This window comes from Lepisosteus oculatus, chromosome 12 (assembly GCF_040954835.1).
Source record: "Lepisosteus oculatus isolate fLepOcu1 chromosome 12, fLepOcu1.hap2, whole genome shotgun sequence".
NCBI classification, from domain to species: Eukaryota; Metazoa; Chordata; class Actinopteri; order Semionotiformes; family Lepisosteidae; genus Lepisosteus; species Lepisosteus oculatus.
In genome coordinates, this window is record NC_090707.1 from 38,545,305 (window position 1) to 38,564,993 (window position 19,689).

General features: G+C 52.5%; 1 protein-coding gene across 1 annotated transcript in view; it reads right to left on the reverse strand.

The window, feature by feature from the left end:
* The window catches only part of LOC107078885 (uncharacterized), a 38,852-nt gene extending 22,567 nt beyond the window's left edge, over window positions 1-16,285 (reverse strand). The window contains exons 1-13 of the mRNA XM_069196283.1: window positions 15,898-16,285; window positions 13,312-13,457; window positions 12,674-12,839; window positions 11,803-11,940; window positions 11,225-11,353; window positions 10,662-10,795; window positions 10,021-10,071; window positions 9,248-9,307; window positions 8,170-8,218; window positions 4,143-7,465; window positions 3,338-4,060; window positions 2,839-3,064; window positions 2,523-2,536 (exon numbers count right to left, since the gene is read on the reverse strand). Coding sequence (XP_069052384.1) covers window positions 2,523-2,536; window positions 2,839-3,064; window positions 3,338-4,060; window positions 4,143-7,465; window positions 8,170-8,218; window positions 9,248-9,307; window positions 10,021-10,071; window positions 10,662-10,795; window positions 11,225-11,353; window positions 11,803-11,940; window positions 12,674-12,839; window positions 13,312-13,457; window positions 15,898-16,258 — 5,520 coding nt within the window. The 5' untranslated portion in view covers window positions 16,259-16,285. The remainder of the gene's footprint in view (window positions 1-2,522; window positions 2,537-2,838; window positions 3,065-3,337; window positions 4,061-4,142; window positions 7,466-8,169; window positions 8,219-9,247; window positions 9,308-10,020; window positions 10,072-10,661; window positions 10,796-11,224; window positions 11,354-11,802; window positions 11,941-12,673; window positions 12,840-13,311; window positions 13,458-15,897) is intronic.
* Window positions 16,286-19,689: the final 3,404 nt, after the last annotated feature.

Below are 19,689 nucleotides of genomic sequence, written 5' to 3' on the forward strand. Positions count from 1 at the left end.
ATGGGTGACGCCACTACTGCCCACTGGCTTTCCTGTGGGACTAGGAGCATCCACACCCGAGTTTCTAAAGATTTGACAGATCGGCACACTTGCTCTTCGGTCAAATAGCTCTTGGAAGAGTGGCAGCGAAGTCCTCTGATTGCATCGCTGAGATTGAGAATCTTCACTGCAACATCCAGGAGGAGCTGGTGTTTGCTTGAACTATTTGAGTGTTCCAAACTACTAAATTGCATACGGCTCAGTTCTATTGTTCTAGTCAAAGTGCCCTAGGAAATTTGAATTAAAATGCGTCTCTGCTGATGAATAACCCGCTTTATTATGTAGTGTAGCATATTTCAATGAGCCGATCTGCTCTGTCAGGGCTTGTGCTGGAAGCTCATGCACTTGCCCGGTAGGAGCTGGGGGACATTGTGGTATTCTTGATAAGCTGTCAGCTTCCTCAGGCGCTGCCTGTCAGGTAATATGGATGAGCCAATCGCACAGCAGCCCCTCCCCCTGCTGGCCTCCTGTGGCGGGCTTCGCTCTGGCTGAAGCCCAGATGGTAAACTGGCAGTGTGAGCGCTTCCTGCTCTACCGCCAAGTACAATAGCACTCTCTCACATCTCCAAAAATAGCTCTGTTACGATGCCCAGATCGCGGGTGAAAAAAAGTTCTGTTTTTGAACAGTAGCTTAAAGCATACTGAGGGTGATCAACTGTCTCAATAACCGCAGTCAGTTCTGGCCCAGATGTAAAAAAACCAGCCCCCCAGCCCCTCCAGCACAACGCGCTGAGTCGGATAAGGCAGTGCAGCTCTAACACGGATAACACCCGTACAACATGTAAGTGAAAATTAACGGCCCAGTTTAACACACGCTAAAATATTCCTCTTGCTTTTTTTTTAACTCGAGTCGCATACGTAGTCCACCTGTTCCACTCTGGACTTCCCAGCCGTCTCAGGAACCTGGATCTCCTTTTTATTCCCTTTGTCCCATTGTTATCCCAAGAACAAATCACATGTGTTAGACCCCCCCCATCCTCCTGTTTCTCATCAGATTTAGTTACAATAAAAAATTGAATCTCTTCCATCTGCAAGTTACGTTCATATTCAACAGCGATATTATTGCTGTTCATGTACATTTCTACTGTGTTATTTTAAAGGGTAGCACCTTACTAATGAGTAAAGCAACGGTAAAGTAACAGTAAGAGGTTGGAGATGAGAACAGTGCACTCAGTAAAGATACTAACAGGGGACACAAACCTCATATACTTGAACAAAGCAGGAAAGGAACTTAATTAATGAACTGCAGACATTTAGAGAAGCAAACTTACCCGGTAGTGGACGTTCTCAGGTCTTGGCTAACGCAAATAAAAGCTGTAAGTGTAGTCTTCTTTAATTGGTACGAGACAATGAGCCGATCCAGTCGCAGCCTGTTTGAAATTGGCGCCCTGGCCCGTGGGGGTGTGGTTCCCGTGATCGGCCGGGCCTGAGGTCGGGTGCGATCTGACTCGATGAGTCATGAGCCGTCTCTGGCAGGTCCTTTGCTAGAGAGTGAAAACAAAATGGTATGGTGAAAACAAAACTTGAATTGAATTGAAAACTGCACCTCCCTTCCTGTGAGTCATCGGCAGGACAGCCCACACCTCCTGGCCTAATCGCCCTCAGTCAGCTGTCATGGGGTCTTCTGCTGGGGGTCTGGACAATGGCCGGACCCGGGCCCATCTTGATATCCACTGTCTGGTGTCCGTGGCTCCGCTGATGGGGGGGGCTGTAGTCCCCCTCTGTACTCTGTGCAGTACAGAGGCCCTGCTGCTGCCCCCCGATTTCATTTTAGGGGTTCATGAGGGTAGACTCCTCCGAGGGGGGGAGGGGTTATGTGCTGTGTGAGTCATGCCCCCCCAGAGGCAGGACCATGTGCTCACAATAAAAAAAAGAGATTCACAGGAGACTAAAAACAAAATACTTTATATTTTATTTTTCATGAAATAACAAATATTATGCCTTGCGATCAAACAGTCCACCAAACGGGACAGGTTTTCGAGTGATACAGAAAAGCAGATAAAATTCAAATCGGCTGTATAAAAAGGAGTTTTTTTTTCCCTGAGTTGAAAGTGCTGGCTCACTGACTGGCAGGATCAGACAGGTGGGGGCTGGGAGAAGAGGAACCCCCAGATCCCAGGATCTCCGGGTGCTCAGAGCCAGCCGTTGGGAAGAGAGGGAGCAGGAAGTCACCTGTCCAGGGATTTCCTTCATCGCAGGAAGCCAGTAAGAGGAAGATGAGAACAGGTGAAAGGTGCTCACGCACTGATGTTAAAATCTGAGCCGCTGAGCTCTGAGCGCCCTGCAGCTTAAGATCTGGTTCGCTGTGAAAACATGATTGCATTCCAACAACCAGCCTCGGAAAAGGTTGACAAATCGCCTTTCGGCATCAGACTAGGAGAGATGCATACAGATACGCGCAATGTCACGAAGACGAAGAATAGAGCTCTTTTTCACACTGCCAACAGGAGCTTCAGGCGCACGCTGCTCGGCTCAGATCTGACCTGGGACTCCTCACCTAAAGACCCGGACGGGTTCCAGGACCATCACGGATGACTTTTCGTGCTTTCACAGCAGGAACTCCCAGTTCTTGATATGGAGGAGATGACACGTCCGTGCTGAGCTCTGATCTCTGATACTAGGCACTGACTGTCCAGAGCCAGCGCCGGGACGGGTGGACCGTCCTCTCAGGGGAGCTGGAATTGTGGTCATGATGGCTGGACATCTGGATGAGGGCCTGGAGCCTGGTCCGAAGGTTTTATCTCTTGTCAGGGGTCCTGGACCTCTGGTGGGCATCCAGCAGAGATCTAATCCTCTGACGGAGGCTGTCAGATGTCTGGCTGGGGGTCTGGCGGGAGGTGTTGGACCTCTGCTCAGTGGAGCTCAGCCTCTGGTGGGCATCCAGCAGAGATATAATCCTCCGACAGAAGCTGTCGGATGTCCGGCCGGGGTCCGGGTTGGCAGGGCTGGGCCTCTGCTCAGTGGAGCTCAGCCTCTGGCGGGTGTTGAAGGAGCCACCAGTCTCCTGCTTGGAGTTGCTGGAAATCTGTGAAGAAAACACGGGCTTCCTGTGTAAGGTGCTGCCTTCCTGGTTGTAGGTTTCGGGTCCCTTGCTAGGGGCTCCTGGGCTTCTGGTTGCTGGGGATGGACCTCTTGTTAGGAGTGTTGAGCCCCTGATGGGGGACGGTGGGTTTCTAGTTAGAGAAATAGGTCCTTTTGTCAGAGATGTTGGCTCTATGACTGGGGAGCTTGGACCTCTGGTTGGCGTTGCTGGATCTCTTTCTAAGCGAGTGACGTCTCTGCTTGGAGATGCTGGGACACTGCGTGGGGTGTTGGTCCAGTGGATAGAGGTGCTGGGTCTCTTGTTAGGCAGCTGGGCCGCTGTTTTGGGGTGCTGCACCTCTGGTGGGGTTGTTGGACTGCTGGCTAGGGATGGACCTCGCACTGCCAAGCTGGAGGTGCTGGGCATGCTGGGTTTGAGGCCGGAAGTGCTGGGCCTCGGATTGGAGGAGCTGGGTATTTGGCTGATGATGCTGGGCTTCTGGCTGGAGCTGCTGGTCATCGCTGGTCTCTGGTTGGAGGCATTGGGTACCTGGTTGGATTCTCTGGGTCTCTGGTTGGAGGAAGTGGGCTCATAGCTGGAGGCATTGGACATGCTTGGTCCGTGATCGGATCCACTGGGCATTCTGGACTTCTGGGTGGGGATGTTGGGTCTCTGGGTGGAGGTATTGGGTACCTGGGTGGACTCCCTGGGTCTCTGGTTGGATTCACTGGACATTCTGGACCTCTGGTTCAAGGTGGCGGGCCTTTGGATGGAGAAGCTGGGTTGCTGGTCAGAGGCACTGGGTGTGCTGGACTTTTGTTTAGAGGTACTGGGCCTCTTGGTGGAGGAAGTGGACTCATAGCTGGAGGTGTTGGACATACTGGGACTCTGGTTGGATTCACTGGGCATTCTGGATCTCTGGGTGGAGGTGTTGAGACTCTGGGTGGTGGTGCTGGACATACTAGGTCTCTGATCAGATCCACTGGGCACTCTGGGTCTCTGGGTGGAAGTGCTGGGTCTCAGGATAGAGGAGTTTGGACTCATAGCTGGAGGTGTTGGACATACTGGGACTCTAGTTGGATTCACTGGGCATTCTGGATCTCTGGGTGGAGGTGTTGAGACTCTGGGAGGTGCTGCTGGACATACTAGGTCTCTGATCGGATCCACTGGGCATTCTGGGTCTCTGGGTGGAGGTGTTGGGACTCTGGGTGGATCCACTCGGCATTCTAGGTCTCTGGGTGAAGGTGTTGGAACTCTGGGTGGTGCTGCTGGACATACTAGGTCTCTGATCAGATCCACTGGGCATTCTGGGTCTCTGGGTGAAAGTGTTGAGACTCTGGGTGGTGGTGCTGGACATACTAGGTCTCTGATCAGATCCACTGGGCATTCTGGGTCTCTGGGTGGAAGTGTTGGGTCTCAGGATAGAGGAGGTGGGACTCTGGGTGGAGGTGTTGGGTCTCTGGGAGGTGCTGCTGGACATACTAGGTCTCTGATCGGATCCACTGGGCATTCTGGGTCTCTGGGTGGAAGTGTTGGGTCTCAGGATAGAGGTGTTGGGACTCTGGGTGGATCCACTGGGCATTCTAGGTCTCTGGGTGAAGGTGTTGGGACTCTGGGTGGAGGTGTTGGGACTCTGAGTGGTGCTGCTGGACATACTAGGTCTCTGATCGGATTCACTGGACATTCTGGGTCTCTGGGTGGAAGTGTTGGGTCTCAGGATAGAGGTGTTGGGACTCTGGGTGGAGGTGTTGGGACTCTGGGTGGTGGTGCTGGACATACTAGGTCTCTGATCAGATCCACTGGGCATTCTGAGTCTCTGGGTGAAAGTGTTGGGACTCTGGGTGAAGGTGTTGGGACTCTGGGTGGAAGTGTTGGGACTCTGAGTAGTGCTGTTGGACATACTAGGTCTCTGATCAGATCCATTGGGCATTCTGGGTCTCTGGGTGGAAGTGTTGGGTCTCAGGATAGAGGAGTTGGGTCTCTGGATGGAGGTGTTGGGACTCTGGGTGAAGGTGTTGGGACTCTGAGTGGTGCTGCTGGACATACTAGGTCTCTGATCAGATCCACTGGGCATTCTGGGTCTCTGGGTGGAAGTGTTGGGACTCTGGGTGGATCCACTGGGCATTCTAGGTCTCTGGGTGAAGGTGTTGGGACTCTGGGTGGATCCACTGGGCATTCTAGGTCTCTGGGTGAAGGTGTTGGGACTCTGGGTGGTGCTGCTGGACATACTAGGTCTCTGATCAGATCCACTGGGCATTCTGGGTCTCTGGGTGAAAGTGTTGAGACTCTGGGTGGTGGTGCTGGACATACTAGGTCTCTGATCAGATCCACTGGGCATTCTGGGTCTCTGGGTGGAAGTGTTGGGTCTCAGGATAGAGGAGGTGGGACTCTGGGTGGAGGTGTTGGGTCTCTGGGAGGTGCTGCTGGACATACTAGGTCTCTGATCGGATCCACTGGGCATTCTGGGTCTCTGGGTGGAAGTGTTGGGACTCTGGGTGGATCCACTGGGCATTCTAGGTCTCTGGGTGAAGGTGTTGGGACTCTGGGTGGAGGTGTTGGGACTTTGGGTGGTGCTGCTGGACATACTAGGTCTCTGATCGGATTCACTGGACATTCTGGGTCTCTGGGTGGAAGTGTTGGGACTCTGGGTGGTGGTGCTGGACATACTAGGTCTCTGATCAGATCCACTGGGCATTCTGAGTCTCTGGGTGAAAGTGTTGGGACTCTGGGTGGAGGTGTTGGGACTCTGAGTAGTGCTGTTGGACATACTAGGTCTCTGATCAGATCCGTTGGGCATTCTGGGTCTCTGGGTGGAAGTGTTGGGACTCTGGGTGGATCCACTGGGCATTCTGGGTCTCTGGGTGAAGGTGTTGGGACTCTGGGTGGAAGTGTTGGGACTCTGAGTAGTGCTGTTGGACATACTAGGTCTCTGATCAGATCCATTGGGCATTCTGGGTCTCTGGGTGGAAGTGTTGGGTCTCAGGATAGAGGAGTTGGGTCTCTGGATGGAGGTGTTGGGACTCTGGGTGAAGGTGTTGGGACTCTGGGTGGAAGTGTTGGGACTCTGAATGGTGCTGCTGGACATACTAGGTCTCTGATCAGATCCACTGGGCATTCTGGGTCTCTGGGTGAAGGTGTTGGGACTTTGGGTGGAGGTGTTGGGACTTTGGGTGGAGGAGTTGGGACTCTGAGTGGTGCTGCTGGACATACTAGGTCTCTGATCGGATCCACTGGGCATTCTGGGTCTCTGGGTGGAAGTGTTGGGTCTCAGGATAGAGGAGTTGGGTCTCTGGATGGAGGTGTTGGGTCTCTGGATGGAGGTGTTGGGACTCTGAGTGGTGCTGCTGGACATACTAGGTCTCTGATCAGATCCACTGGGCATTCTGGGTCTCTGGATGGAGGTGTTGGGACTCTGGATGGAGGTGTTGGGACTCTGGGTGAAGGTGTTGGGACTCTGGGTGGTGCTGCTGGACATACTAGGTCTCTGATCAGATCCACTGGGCATTCTAGGTCTCTGGGTGGAGGTGTTGAGACTCTGGGTGGTGGTGCTGGACATACTAGGTCTCTGATCAGATCCACTGGGCATTCTGGGTCTCTGGGTGGAAGTGTTGGGTCTCAGGATAGAGGAGGTGGGACTCTGGGTGGAGGTGTTGGGTCTCTGGGAGGTGCTGCTGGACATACTAGGTCTCTGATCGGATTCACTGGACATTCTGGGTCTCTGGGTGGAAGTGTTGGGACTCTGGGTGGATCCACTGGGCATTCTAGGTCTCTGGGTGGAGGAGTTGGGACTCTGGGTGGAGGTGTTGGGACTCTGGGTGGTGCTGCTTGACATACTAGGTCTCTGATCGGATTCACTGGACATTCTAGGTCTCTGGGTGGAGGAGTTGGGACTCTGGGTGGAGGTGTTGGGACTCTGGGTGGTGCTGCTTGACATACTAGGTCTCTGATCGGATCCACTGGGCATTCTGGGTCTCTGGGTGAAGGTGTTGGGACTCTGGGTGGAGGAGCTGGGACTCTGGGTGGTGCTGCTGGACATACTAGGTCTCTGATCGGATCCACTGGGCATTATGGGTCTCTGGGTGAAGGTGTTGGGACTCTGGGTGGAGGAGCTGGGACTGTGGGTGGTGGTGCTGGACATACTAGGTCTCTGATCAGATCCACTGGGCATTCTAGGTCTCTGGGTGGAAATGTTGGGTCTCAGGATAGAGGAGTTGGGTCTCTGGATGGAGGTGTTGGGCTCACAGCTGGAGGTGTTGAATATACTGGGTCTCTGGTCAACTTCACTGGAGATGTTTGATCTCTGGGTGGAGGTGTTGGGTCTCTGGTGGGATTCAGTGGGCTTGTTAGGTGTCTGGGTGGTGCTGGACCTCTGCACTGTAACTGCTTGTTCTCCAAGTGCTGGTCCTGGAAAATATAAATTCACATTTAAAGCTTGGCATTTCACCCCTTGGGATTTTCAGATTTTAAGGAAGAAGGAATGTTTTGCCAGCTGGTCCCTTGTTTCAGAAAGAGCTGAAAAGAGACCAACACACAGAGAGAGATGCTCCAATGCGCAGAACGGTAATTCACAATTTGGGTTTTTTAATGAACAAACCGATTCAGCTTAGATGGCTGTAAATTAAAAAACACCAAAAAAACAGAAGCCCTGCATCCTTTCTCATGTTTCAGTTTTTGTTCTGTTGAATTACTGCCCTTTTTTTGTTCATACAGCCTTCGTTTTGTATTTTTGTTTCCTTTTTATGTGCCTAATAAAAAGATGTGACCATTCACAGATACATTTTCACTGGTTGATGACCAGGTGAGCCCCGCTTCCTGCCTGGGAGGCAGGGCAGTGGTGTGGAGCACCTGGGACAGGTCCAGACCCTGGATTGGAGAGTCCTGGGGTCAGTTCCCAGGTGGGGCACTGCTGTTGGACCCCTGGGGAAGGTGCTTCCCTCTGGCTGCTCCAGTAAATGTCCTGTACATATATATATATGTTGTATATATGTGTGCACAGGACTCCTGCTATGTTACAGCACATGAGAACGCATTCTCAACCACCTTAAAGGTGAGTTGGTTGAGAAACAGGACTAATTCAATACTTATGAGAAGGGACTCGGGAAACTAACCTGGCAGATCGAGGTCAGGTGGAGCCAGACGGCACGGGCTCATCTCTCCCTGGAACCACAAACACACAAGCGAAATCAGTAGCAGCTCTTGCGTCGTCACACAACGATTTTGAGACACTCAGGCAGGGCGTGAGAGATGCGTTGAGAATAGACCATGCAGCAAAACCATGCAGCTGTTCCCTCACTGTCCACCACTGTTGGGCATATGGCTCAGTCCAGTCTGAAAGTTGATTTTTTTTTAAAGATATTGATCACAACACTGACTACAATAACTTAACTCAAATAATTGATTAGAATGTGTTACATTAGCATCAGAGGCTGGGCGGGTCCTAACTCGTTTACCATCTGACAAGTCCTCATGCCACACGGCCCAGTGTCCTGGTCAGCTCAGCTCTCCGAAGCTTGACTGGGCCGAGTGGGAAGGCAAGGGAAAAAAGATCTCATTGCATGCCAGTAGGTGGCGCTTTTTCCCCTTTCCCAGCATTTCCAAGATATGGAGCTGTATAAGATAAGATCAGATCACTTTATTAGCCCTTTACAATTTCTTGCATTAGGAATTTGTCTTCTGGCATACCCCAGCTTGCTCTCCATGAGACACACAGACAGGGAGAGAAGCTGGGGGTCAGAGCGCAGGGTCAGCCACTGTACAGCACCCCTGGAGCAGTTGGGGTGAAGGGCCTTGTTCAGGGGCCCAACGGAGTAGGATTCCTCTGCCGGCCGCGGGATTTGAGCCAGCAACCTCCCAGCCACAGGCGCAGATCCTGAGCCATAGAGTCACCACACCGCCCGCTTATAAGCTTATAATCTCAGAGCAACAGCTGTCAGACGATGTTTTCTGGGGTGTTTCCTGGAGCAAAGGAAGTTACCCCATGGGCACAGATCAAAACCCTCACCCACAGGTTATAGATCTTAAACTGTTACTTCCTGATCAAAAAAAAGCTTAAAAGCAGTGAGAATGTCTATAAGAAGAGATGTGAATGACTTCAGTGAGCACTGACTCATTCTGCTTTGTTGCGCACCAAGCTCTTCCGTCCAGTAGCATGTGCTGAGCGTTGATCTTGTCTGGACCTGTATGTACCTGCTCATTGTGCTGTGTCAGTTTCCTCTTCTTCGCAGGCGGTGGCTGGGCCTGTTTCTTCTGTAGGAGCAACACACACACACACACACAGGAAACACACAGGGGAGAGAGTGAGTGACAGTGTCCTTGCTTGGATTCCTGTGCAGAGAGAGGATCCCATCTTCCCTATCCAGTTCAGGGTCACAGGGGAGCCAGAGCCTATCCCAGCAATCAATGGGCACCAGGCAGGGTACAGCCTGGACAGACACAGACGCAGACAGGCCCATTTTCCCAGCAGCCAATGAATCTACCAGCATGTAGGAACAAGGACTGGAGGAGGAACCCCATGTGATCATGTGGGGAGAAGATACAAACTCCAGGCAGATAGCAGGAGAGAAAATGTTAACTGCTGTGCCATTGTGATTCCCCAGTAAAACCTTAATTAGCTTAATCTACACTTATCAGAAAACTCTGTCCTTAAGTAACAAAGCACGTATTGTGTACCATGTAAAGGCTGTAATTACCAACCACTGCCACCAGTGGCCGCCAAATAGACCATCAAACATTGATCTAGTGATTGCTGGTTCGCAAGGGCTCAGTCCCGAGTGTGTTTGTGTTTCCACAGGGCACAAATAACCGGGAAGCAACAGAATGAGTTGTGTAGTTTTTCGTCTGTACCGTTAATTGTTGAGAACCTATTATTGCTCTTTTCACTCTCTGCTGGAACGGGATGTATGCCCCCCGTCTGAAGACGCACAGGGAGGGGCGCTGACCCCTGTTTCCCTGGGACTCACCTTGCCTTTCATCACTCTCTGTCCTCTGGCAGGAACTTTCAGAATGCCCTTCTGCGGAGAGAAGTGGTCAGTGTCCATCAGTGTCCATCGTATCTTTAAAGGGCAGCTTGGACCCTCCGTGCTTCCCCGGAATCGGTCTGATCTATCACATGTCCGGGGATATCTTCTCCGTGAGACCCCACCTCCCTACTCCATTCCTAACATCCAAAACACCTGCCCACACCCCTCTCACTGTTTCTCACTCCATTCTCATTCAACCCCTCTGTCTCACTGCCCCGCTCCCCTCCCCTCTGTCTCCCCACCAAGCCCCTCCCCTATTTTTCCACCCCGCCCCTCTCCCCTGTGTCTCCCCGCCCAGCCCCTCCCCCTATCATTCTGTCTGACCCCTCTCCCCTCTGTCTCCCCGCCCAGCCCCTCCCCCTATCATTCTGTCTCACCCCTCTCCCCTGTGTCTACCCGCCCAGCCCCTCCCCCTATCATTCTGTCTGACCCCTCCCCCCTCTGTCTCCCCGCCCAGCCCCTCCCCCTATCATTCTGCCCCACCCCCTTCCCTGTCACTCCACCCTGCCCCCTCCTCTCTCTGTCTCTCTGTGTTCTCTCTCCCACCTGCCCACCCAATACCAGTCCTCCCTCCCTCTCACCTTGATCAGCACGCCCAGGGACTTGCCCTTATACTGGATGCTCCCTTTCCAGTTCCTGTAGCTGTCTTTTCCTCCAAACTTCTGGAACTCATTGGGAGTGAACCATCTGTTCTCCGAGAGCACACACTTCTCCCCTGGGCCACAGAGATGGGAGTCACACACTCTGACCCAGTGCCATTGTCTCTATACATTCACAATATCAAAAAGCTTCTGAAGAGACTGTGTGTCATGGCAGCTGCAGTCTGCGTTTTCTGAATGGCTTTTCTTAGGATGACCACTAAGTCCTGCTCAAGATACAGCCATATCCTGCTGTTGAGGCCTAAAAGCTGCCGAGCTGCTGCCCACACTTGCTGGCCTTGACCAACTCAGTAAGTCCAGCCTGATATCGTAGAAAAAATGAACATAGTTAATGGACCTTCAGACACCTCAGAATTCATGGTGACACATGCTTGGTCTGGAACATGGGATGGCGATATCTTCCTGCCTCTCTCATACGGCCCACTACTCTGGGCCAATCCATCTCGGATCAGTCCGGTTGACCCCAGGGAACCGAGTTTCCTCACCACTTGACTTGGCCAGCTTCTTGCGGTACAGGACACCACTCTTGTCTCCGCAGGTGACGCTCAGTTTGGTCTTTATCAGCGAGTTGTCCTCGAATGGTTCCATCCTCCTCCTCTTCTTTGGAACTGACCCTGTGACACACAGATCCGCTTCTTAAACTCAATTGTTTTTCCGGACATTATTCAAGGAATGCCCGAGAGGCGGGAACAAAGCAGGAATCCAAGCCTTTCACAGGACAGAAGAGGGCGGGAGGCGATTCTGTAACCACCTGCCTGATCTGGGACCCACACCTGGGAGCTTCAGCGTCCCCCGTGTGGGAAGATCAAGGTCTCAAGACTTCACTAGCATGGCTTCTGTTCCCGTTCTGGGGAGCAGTACTAGAGCAGGGGAGCACCAGGTCCAGTCCTGGACTTAATACACAATTCCTTCCTCCGTCACCTGCCGAAGAGCAGGTGGTCACAGCAGCCAGTGAAACAGATGATCACTTGGGCTGACCACACAGAGCTCAGGCTGGAAGAAACACCAGGAGCACACTTCCATCCTCAACGCCTAGACTCCGGAGAGATCTGATGGACAGTACCTCCGGCCTGTTTCCTGGGGTTCTTCTTCTCCTTCTGGGGTGCTTTCATCTTGATTGATGGTCCTGGCTGTTCCTTGGATTTAAACTCCTCCACCTTCTCCTCCGTCTCTGGCAGTTTTCTGGGGGCAGGAGCGGTGCCTGTTGGTTTTGGAGAAGGACAGGGGATGACTGCCACATGCCCAGCAGCCCTGCCAGCAGAAACCAGCTGCCACTGAGATGTGACACATCCCAACCGCAACAGGGATCCTGTCCCTGCCTAGAACTCCTCCAGGAACCTCTCTGAACCCCTCACTGTTGGACCACTAACCCAGTCAGAACAATGGGAATCAGTGCTTTGCTGACTTGATTGGACCCTTTTAACAAATTCCCCCAGCTCCTGAGACACTGGTGCTTTAAAGACACCAGGAAAACCCACAGACACACTGACCCCCCAGGAGCAGGTCTGGACAGCCCTGGTATAGAGAGACTGGACAGCCCACAGACACACTGACCCTGCAGGAGCAGGACTGGACAGCCCACAGACACACTGAGCCTCCAGGAGCAGGACTGGACAGACCTGGGGTAGAGAGACTGGACAGCCCACAGACACACTGACCCTGCAGGAGCAGGACTGGACAGACCTGGTGTAGAGAGACTGGACAGCCCACAGACACACTGACCCTGCAGGAGCAGGACTGGACAGCCCACAGACACACTGACCCTCCAGGAGAGAGACTGGACAGCCCTGGTGTAGAGAGACTGGACAGCCCACAGACACACTGAGCCTCCAGGAGCAGGACTGGACAGACCTGGTGTAGAGAGACTGGACAGCCCACAGACACACTGACCCTGCAGGACCTCGATTACCCAGTCCAGGTCTCCAGGTACTCACTGGCAAACAGCTCCTCCTTCAGGCTCTTGACTTCTGGGTAGATCTCCAGGATGTGCTCCTTGAATGCACACTCCCAGAAGTCTCTGATCTTGTGGGGGGTTTTCTCCTCCAGCTGCTGCAGCAACTGGTACAGAGCTCTCTCCTTGTTCTTCGCTTGGATCACCTTCTGTACAGGCAGCGCGCACACGCACAACCACGCACACAAGACACACATGCACAACCATACACATACAAGATACACATGCACAACAGAGCACACCAGAGACACATGCACAACCATGCACACAACAAAACACATGCACAACCATACACATACAAGATACACACCCACATAAGACACACGTGGAAAACAAGGGAACAACATCATCGTCTTAGTTTTTAATGAATCAGTTCAGCTGTTGTAGTAATGCAGCTGGAAGCTCAGCGTGTTCAACCAGGCAGCCCAGCCACAGCCCTCAGTTTGCTCTCTCATGCAGGTGCTGCTGTCCCTCATCACACTGCATTGTCTTCAGCTGGGAGACTCCTCAGGTAGGAGGTAAACTGTCCCTCTCACCGCCTTCGCCACTCAGTCCTGCTCTGCTAGCTACATCGAACCCGGAGATCTCGGATCTCGGATCTCGCCCCGCCCCAGCGCTGACCTCGGGCTGGTCCTCCGCGATGACGTCCAGGTCCCTCAGCTGGTTCAGCAGACGCTCCGGCTCCCGGAGGCAGGACAGCTCGGTCCGCTTCCTGCGGAAGAAGCTCCGCAGCTCCTGCTCGGACCTCTGGCTCAGCGGGTCCATGCCTGGCAGAGAGGATCAGGGGAGGCCGTGAGGCACAGCGCCACCAGCTGGCAGGGCGCTGAAGCGCAGGTGGTGGGCGTGTCCTGTTAACCGTGCCTGATTCCAGAGCAGCAGTGTCTTTCTACAGCCCTGCCCTCTAAATGAGTCCCTACTAGCGCGTCATACAATTTGAACACCCCCTTACTCTCTGTCCATTCCTCACCTTTTAACTGCGCATTCTAACATTTTGTTTTCCTTTTATTGTTTCATTTCTTATGCTCAGCTGAACGCCCCCGGTACATACCGCTCTGATGCTACAGCATGGGTTGTTCAGTGGAAGGTGGGAAAATACCGTTAGAAATATCATTAAAAACGGACCAGTCTGCAGAAGGGAAAAGTGTTAAACGTCACAGATGAATATCATGCGTTTAAGAATGGCCCTCTATCTTAATAATAATAATTCAGACACGGCCGAACGTTCGCTCCAGCTGTTGCAGGTCGCTGGTGTTCAGCGGTCTCCAGCTCCTGCCACAGCCTGGACTCAAGGGCCTCCTCCTGCCCTTTAAGCCACTCGGGGCTTGTTGTGGCTCTGCGTCTGGGGTCAGTGTGCTGTCGATGTTACAGTACCGGCCTCCAGCCACCAGAGGGCACCTGCACGGTCACGGCTTATTTCACCCACTCTGGGGAGGCGTGGGTTAACCCTTTCAGACTATTTAAGCCCAGCTGGCTGCGTCGACCCTTGCTCAGTATTGGGCTGTACCTCTTGAGAGACGCTTCAGAGACTTATTTTGGGGGCTGTGATTTTGACTGCTAGATTGCTCGCTCGAGCCTGGTTTCAGGAATTTGACTGGTGTTGACGATTTGATCGCTCTTCGGCTGTCTGGACTTTGTGCTCTTTGTGTGATTCCTGATCGGCCCGTTAAGGGCGTCCTTGTGATCTCGTCACCCGCACAGGGTCCATCATTCAACGCGCTGGCTGATATCCAGCTTCGCACTGGGGATCTGAACCTCCGCCCCAGTGTCGGGTCGTCTGCGGGCTGCTCCGGGACTGGTCCGTGTTTCCGTCCATCTGCTCTGCCCTCTGCTCCGGCAGGCCGACCAGTCCCCGGCGCTGGGAAGCAGCTCCCGCTAAGCTTCACCGCGGGGAGGGAGTCTCTGTGAGGGATGAGCAGCGCTCCTCTTCCGCCGGACGTACCGCTGGGCGTGAAGGCCAAATCACTCCGGTTTGATCTCGTCGGTGCACAAAATCTTACACCGTTTCCGAGGCTCCGACGCGCCTTTTTGCATATTCAAAACGGGCCTTCGTGCGAGCCTCTTTCGAAATACGGCTTCCTCCTCGTGCCTCTCCATCTCGCTGGCTCTCGCAGTCTCTCCCATCTCTTGAGAGGTCTCTGGGGGTTGTCTTCTGCCTCTTGACCGCTTCCCCCGTGTCCTTCTCCATGTCCGGCTGCACAGTTTTGCAGGAGGACCGGGTGGTGGACGACTCTAAAGACAGGTGTGTCCGTCTCCCACTTCCTGATAATGGCTGTGACGGTGCGATACTCGCCGCCTTCGAAATCTTTTTACAGACAGGTGTCTGTCCACAGGTCTGGTCCTTGGCTGCTGCAGAAGCTCTTGGTCCTCGTGCTGCTCTGTGCGCAGTGTCCAGCAGCGAGACCTCGCAGGGACAGGTGTCCTCAGCCGGACAAAGACGGGTCTGGAATACACCTTTACCTCTGCCCTGCTCGGACACGGTCCAGAGTCCTTTCTCTCATTTCAGCGCCGTGCCCCGCAAGCTACTAAGATCAGCTTTATCGTCAGTTTTTAGGTTTTCGCCTTGAAGCTTTTAAGCGAGTTGAGTTTGTTGCTTTAATCAAATTTATTACGTAAAGCGCAACGCACACCTTTCTTTCAAAGCATACCATTCTCTCTAAACATCACAGAAAGCGGGATTAATTGTCCCCTGTCGGTCGTTTTGTTTCTCCAGCGGTCGTTGAGGTCGGATTCGCGCAACAGACTCCCTCCGAGCCTCCCGGGTGTTTCCACGGGCTGAGGTCCATCTCGCGTCTCCAGAACCCCGTCCAGCCTCTGAAACCGCGACAGTCCAGTGTCCAGTGCCGAGGCTCAGTCCCTGGGTCACGGTAAACTCTCCACCCAAATCGAGTAACGGGGTTTTATTATCAGCAGAGCTAAACGGCATTTACTAAAATACTCATCTCCTGTTCTCTATGTTCAGCCCGGTGAGCCAAAGAGAGATCTCTCTATGTTCTCTATGTTCTTAAACATTTTAGAAAGATTTCAGATTTCCCGTATATCGCCTATTTCTAGTCGCTTTTTCATTTATTTTTTTTCCGGATTGTAACACACCCAGACTCGCATCGCGTCTGGAGTCAACGAAATTGTCCTGGATATTTCTGACTTCGCTTCCCGACCGGTTTTCATTTGTTAAGCGCACGGGAAGAAAAAGTTTCTTTCCAGACCTACCTGCAGCGGCCGCGATGGTCTGTCTTGGTCTCCCTCTCCGCCTCCGCCTGCTGGGTCTTTTTAGATCACGCAGAAGGGAAGCAGAGGAAAAGAAACCGAAACTGTCCCGGACGGCGATAGAAAACGCCAGGGCGTGTAGTAAAACCACAATCTCCCTTCGGGATGAAGCAAGCGTGCGCGTCTTCTGGGCGGAGGGAACAGGACGTCCAGTCCTCCTGCTGGTCTGACGAGCGGACAGGTACAGCAGAGCCTGGCGCTCCCGGCGGACTCCAGGAATCAGAAACCGAAAGGAGACACCTAGAGGCGGGCTTTCTGATCTACCTGCAGTCCGTTCTGCTCGTGTATTATAGTAAAAGAGCATCCCTCGTTGGTGTAAGATTCAAGTTCACGAAATCGCAAGTGAAATAAAAAAAAAGGTTTAAATAAAATTATAAGCCCGTATAGCAAGAGGGAGGGGGGTTGTGGTTTTGTGTTGACTGAAAGGGGGGCGTTGTGTTTCACAGTCAGAACCGCTGTCGCAGAGGAAAGACCCAGTTCGAAAGAGGGAGAACGAGTACAGATCTGCCGACCCTCAGATCGACGATAATGGTCGTACTGGGATTGACATCGTACTCCCTTTGTCTGCGACTCCCCATCTCCGAGGACGAGCGCAAACTCTCCCCGCGGGATTATCAAAACTCCCAGCTGGTCCCGCAGCCCAGCTGCCCACCCGGGTCCGCCTCCGTCTGACGAGGAGAGACGGGCTCGTCCGTCCCCCCAGAGCCCCGCCGGCGCCTGTCGCGGCCGCTGTGACCCGGGTCGCGCAGGACAGGAGGCGCTTGAGTCACTGCCGGCTTTCCGCAGGCGGCGAAAAGCTCCAGTTCTGTCCGGTTCAGTCCGAGCCTGGATTCTTGTATCTGCATGGCGTCAGTCTGTACACGGAGGGTGGTGGGGGTGGGGAACACCATGAAGCCATGTTGTTGAAGCCGATTCTTTCAGCTGGATGAGGTCCTGAGGTCAATAAACTACTAAACCCAAAGAGTGACTTTGACCTTAGACTGGTCCATTGGAACACTGTGTGTTCTTATTATATTGTAACGCAACAGGGGCTTGCCGCATTAGGTCGGGGGCCCCCACCGTCGGGGGCTCGAACCGTCGGGGGCTCGAACCCGGGACTCCCGCGTCGCTCAGCAGAGACCCAGCCCGGTGAGCCAAAGAGAGATCTCTCTACAGCCCAGTAGCTGTGGTCCTGCTATCACAGGGAAGGGCGGTGACGTCACCGCTCTGGTACGCCGGCTCTTACACAGTGCCTGTCGGCCGTAAGCGTTACAATATTATTCTAGATTTTTTATATCGGAGGAAAGACGTGTCGCAGTTTTTCGGTAGTTATCGGTTTCGTTTTCCTCGTTTTCGGTTAAGTTTCGTTTTCCTCGCTGTAAAAATAAATACCCGCAGCGCCCCCTTCGACGTGAAAGCGGATTGAACCCGAGAACTGAAGGCGGTAGTCGTCGGTACCAATCCATGTGTTATGAAAGCAAAGAATCTTTTTTTATTATTATGTACCGTGTGCGAGAAGAACCCACTGACAATGTTCTCCGGCTGAGAACCGCGCTCTTCCCACGCGTGTCCTACAACAAGGACTCGATTTGGGATCCGGGAGTTGTCATGGAGTCTGTTCTAACTGTAACGCTTACGGCCGACAGGCGCTGTGTAAGAGCCGGCGTACCAGAGCGGGTGACGTCACCGCCCTTCCCTGTGATAGCAGGACCACAGCTACTGGGCTGTAGAGAGATCTCTCTTTGGCTCACGGGGCTAGGTCGCTGCAGAGAGACGCGGAAGTCCCGGGTTCGAGCCTCCAGTCGGGATGGGGCCGACCAGATGCGGCAAGGGCGCCCGCCCGAACCCGCGTTGCGTTACATAACATTCAGCGGTCTAGAGACCTGATCACAAGCAGTGAAAACAGGCTGAAGAGTTCTCCATCGCCCAGAGCTTTAGATTTTTCATTAATAAGCAATGAAGGGACGAGCTCTTTTCATTGTGAACCTCACCTCATCTCCAATGTCCTAATAGCTTACTTCCTTTCTCCACAGTCGGTCAAGAAAAACAGACTCCCGGCGACCCAGGCGTCGCTTCCTCCAGAGCAAGAGCAGAAGCACGCATCTTTCCTCCCGCACCGCTGGAAGAGCCGGCCTGTGATCCATCTCCTTCACGGCCGCCGGACAAGCTGCTTCTGGAGGCTCCCAGTCCCTCTAACACGCCTGTCTCTGTGCCCGTGGAGCTTAATTCAGAACTGTGCCTTTCTCGATTGAATAGTGAGGTTAATAATATATATATATACACATTTTCAATTTAGGAGTAGAGATCGAAATGGAAAAATATGAAAGCGGTGCGGACATTATTTTTATTTAATTTGTTTAATCTTTTTTCATAACTTGAGTTGATGTAGTAGTATGTACCCCTGACGGTATTTTTGTTTGGAATTGTTATATGTACTCTTGTTTGTATTGTAATGTTTGTTATTTTGTTAAGCATAAATAACAATTTAAAATAAAATAAAAGGAGACCCTGTAGAGACCGCTATACTTATATAATTACATCAATACGAACGGTGTGTCATTTTCTGCAGCACACCCTTCTCTTGTCCACTAGGGGGCAGGCCCGGTGCTCGACATTGTCTCCGCTTGATCCGAGCGCTCGGTGCGGAGCCGCCGGCGAGATCTTCTCGTCAATTAACGACTTTCACCTCAGGAATGGCTTCACGCCAGGTGACTTGTTTCTGCGAATATTGTTATCTTTGAAAACTATATAGCGTCGGCATAAAGTAATGAAAGTCCAACAGCGTGCTGCCTTAATCCGAGAGAATTTTTAAATAAAATAATTGATGATGGACATTTTCACCTGAACAGTCTGTGTGAAGCACCCTGGGATTTGATCCCTTCCAGTTTTCATTCCAGAGCCCTGACCCCTGATGTGATGTGGGATCTGGTGTTAAACAGTGTTATTTGCCAGGAATAATGATGGAGGAGGTCAAACCCTAATGTCACACTTCTGCTCTCTTGTATATAAAAACGGCCAGACAAGATTCTCAGATCAATGAATAAAGAGCGAATGCATTTAAAACGGAGAACAGGAGGCCCCTTTTCACTCCACGTGCTGGGAGTCTGGAACAAGCTGTTCTGAGACGGGTGGATGAGATCCTGATCAATAATGGGGAGACAACCCCCCTCTGTATCCAGTCATGAGTCTCCACTGCACTAACCCTGGAGCTGACTGACGCACCTGTCTGTTCTGTCTCCGCCCACACACACACACCTTGAGTTTCACGATTAAGGTTGCTCGTCAGAACAGCTACTTTTAGAGAGGCACACACTGGTCGGTCAGCAGGGAGACTTCACCCTGGCCAGCAGTGCACAGTCCTGGTCTGGGAATAGGAAATGGTGTATAAACCCCAACAACACTGGCAAAGACACTATTCTGACAAAACCAGGGGTTTCTATTAGCTGAGGGTCTGTAGAATAGATCTGAGCTAGTTTTGCAGAGGCACAAATTCTTGTTTGGGCTGGAATGAGACTTCCCCGTCCAGCACTGCACAGCACAGTGTCAGTTTGAAAGAGAAAGTGATATAAAACCGCCAAAAACCTTATCAATGACGCAGACGTGAAGGAAGAACGGGACATTTTCTACTGGCTGTGCGTCTCCGTATCGCATTCTCCCAGTGTTGAGGACGCACAAATCGTTGTTTTGCTATAACTGCGGCTTTGTCTTGTCCAGGATTGTGTTTTCTGAGGTGTCTTTTAGAGGGACTGTTATTTT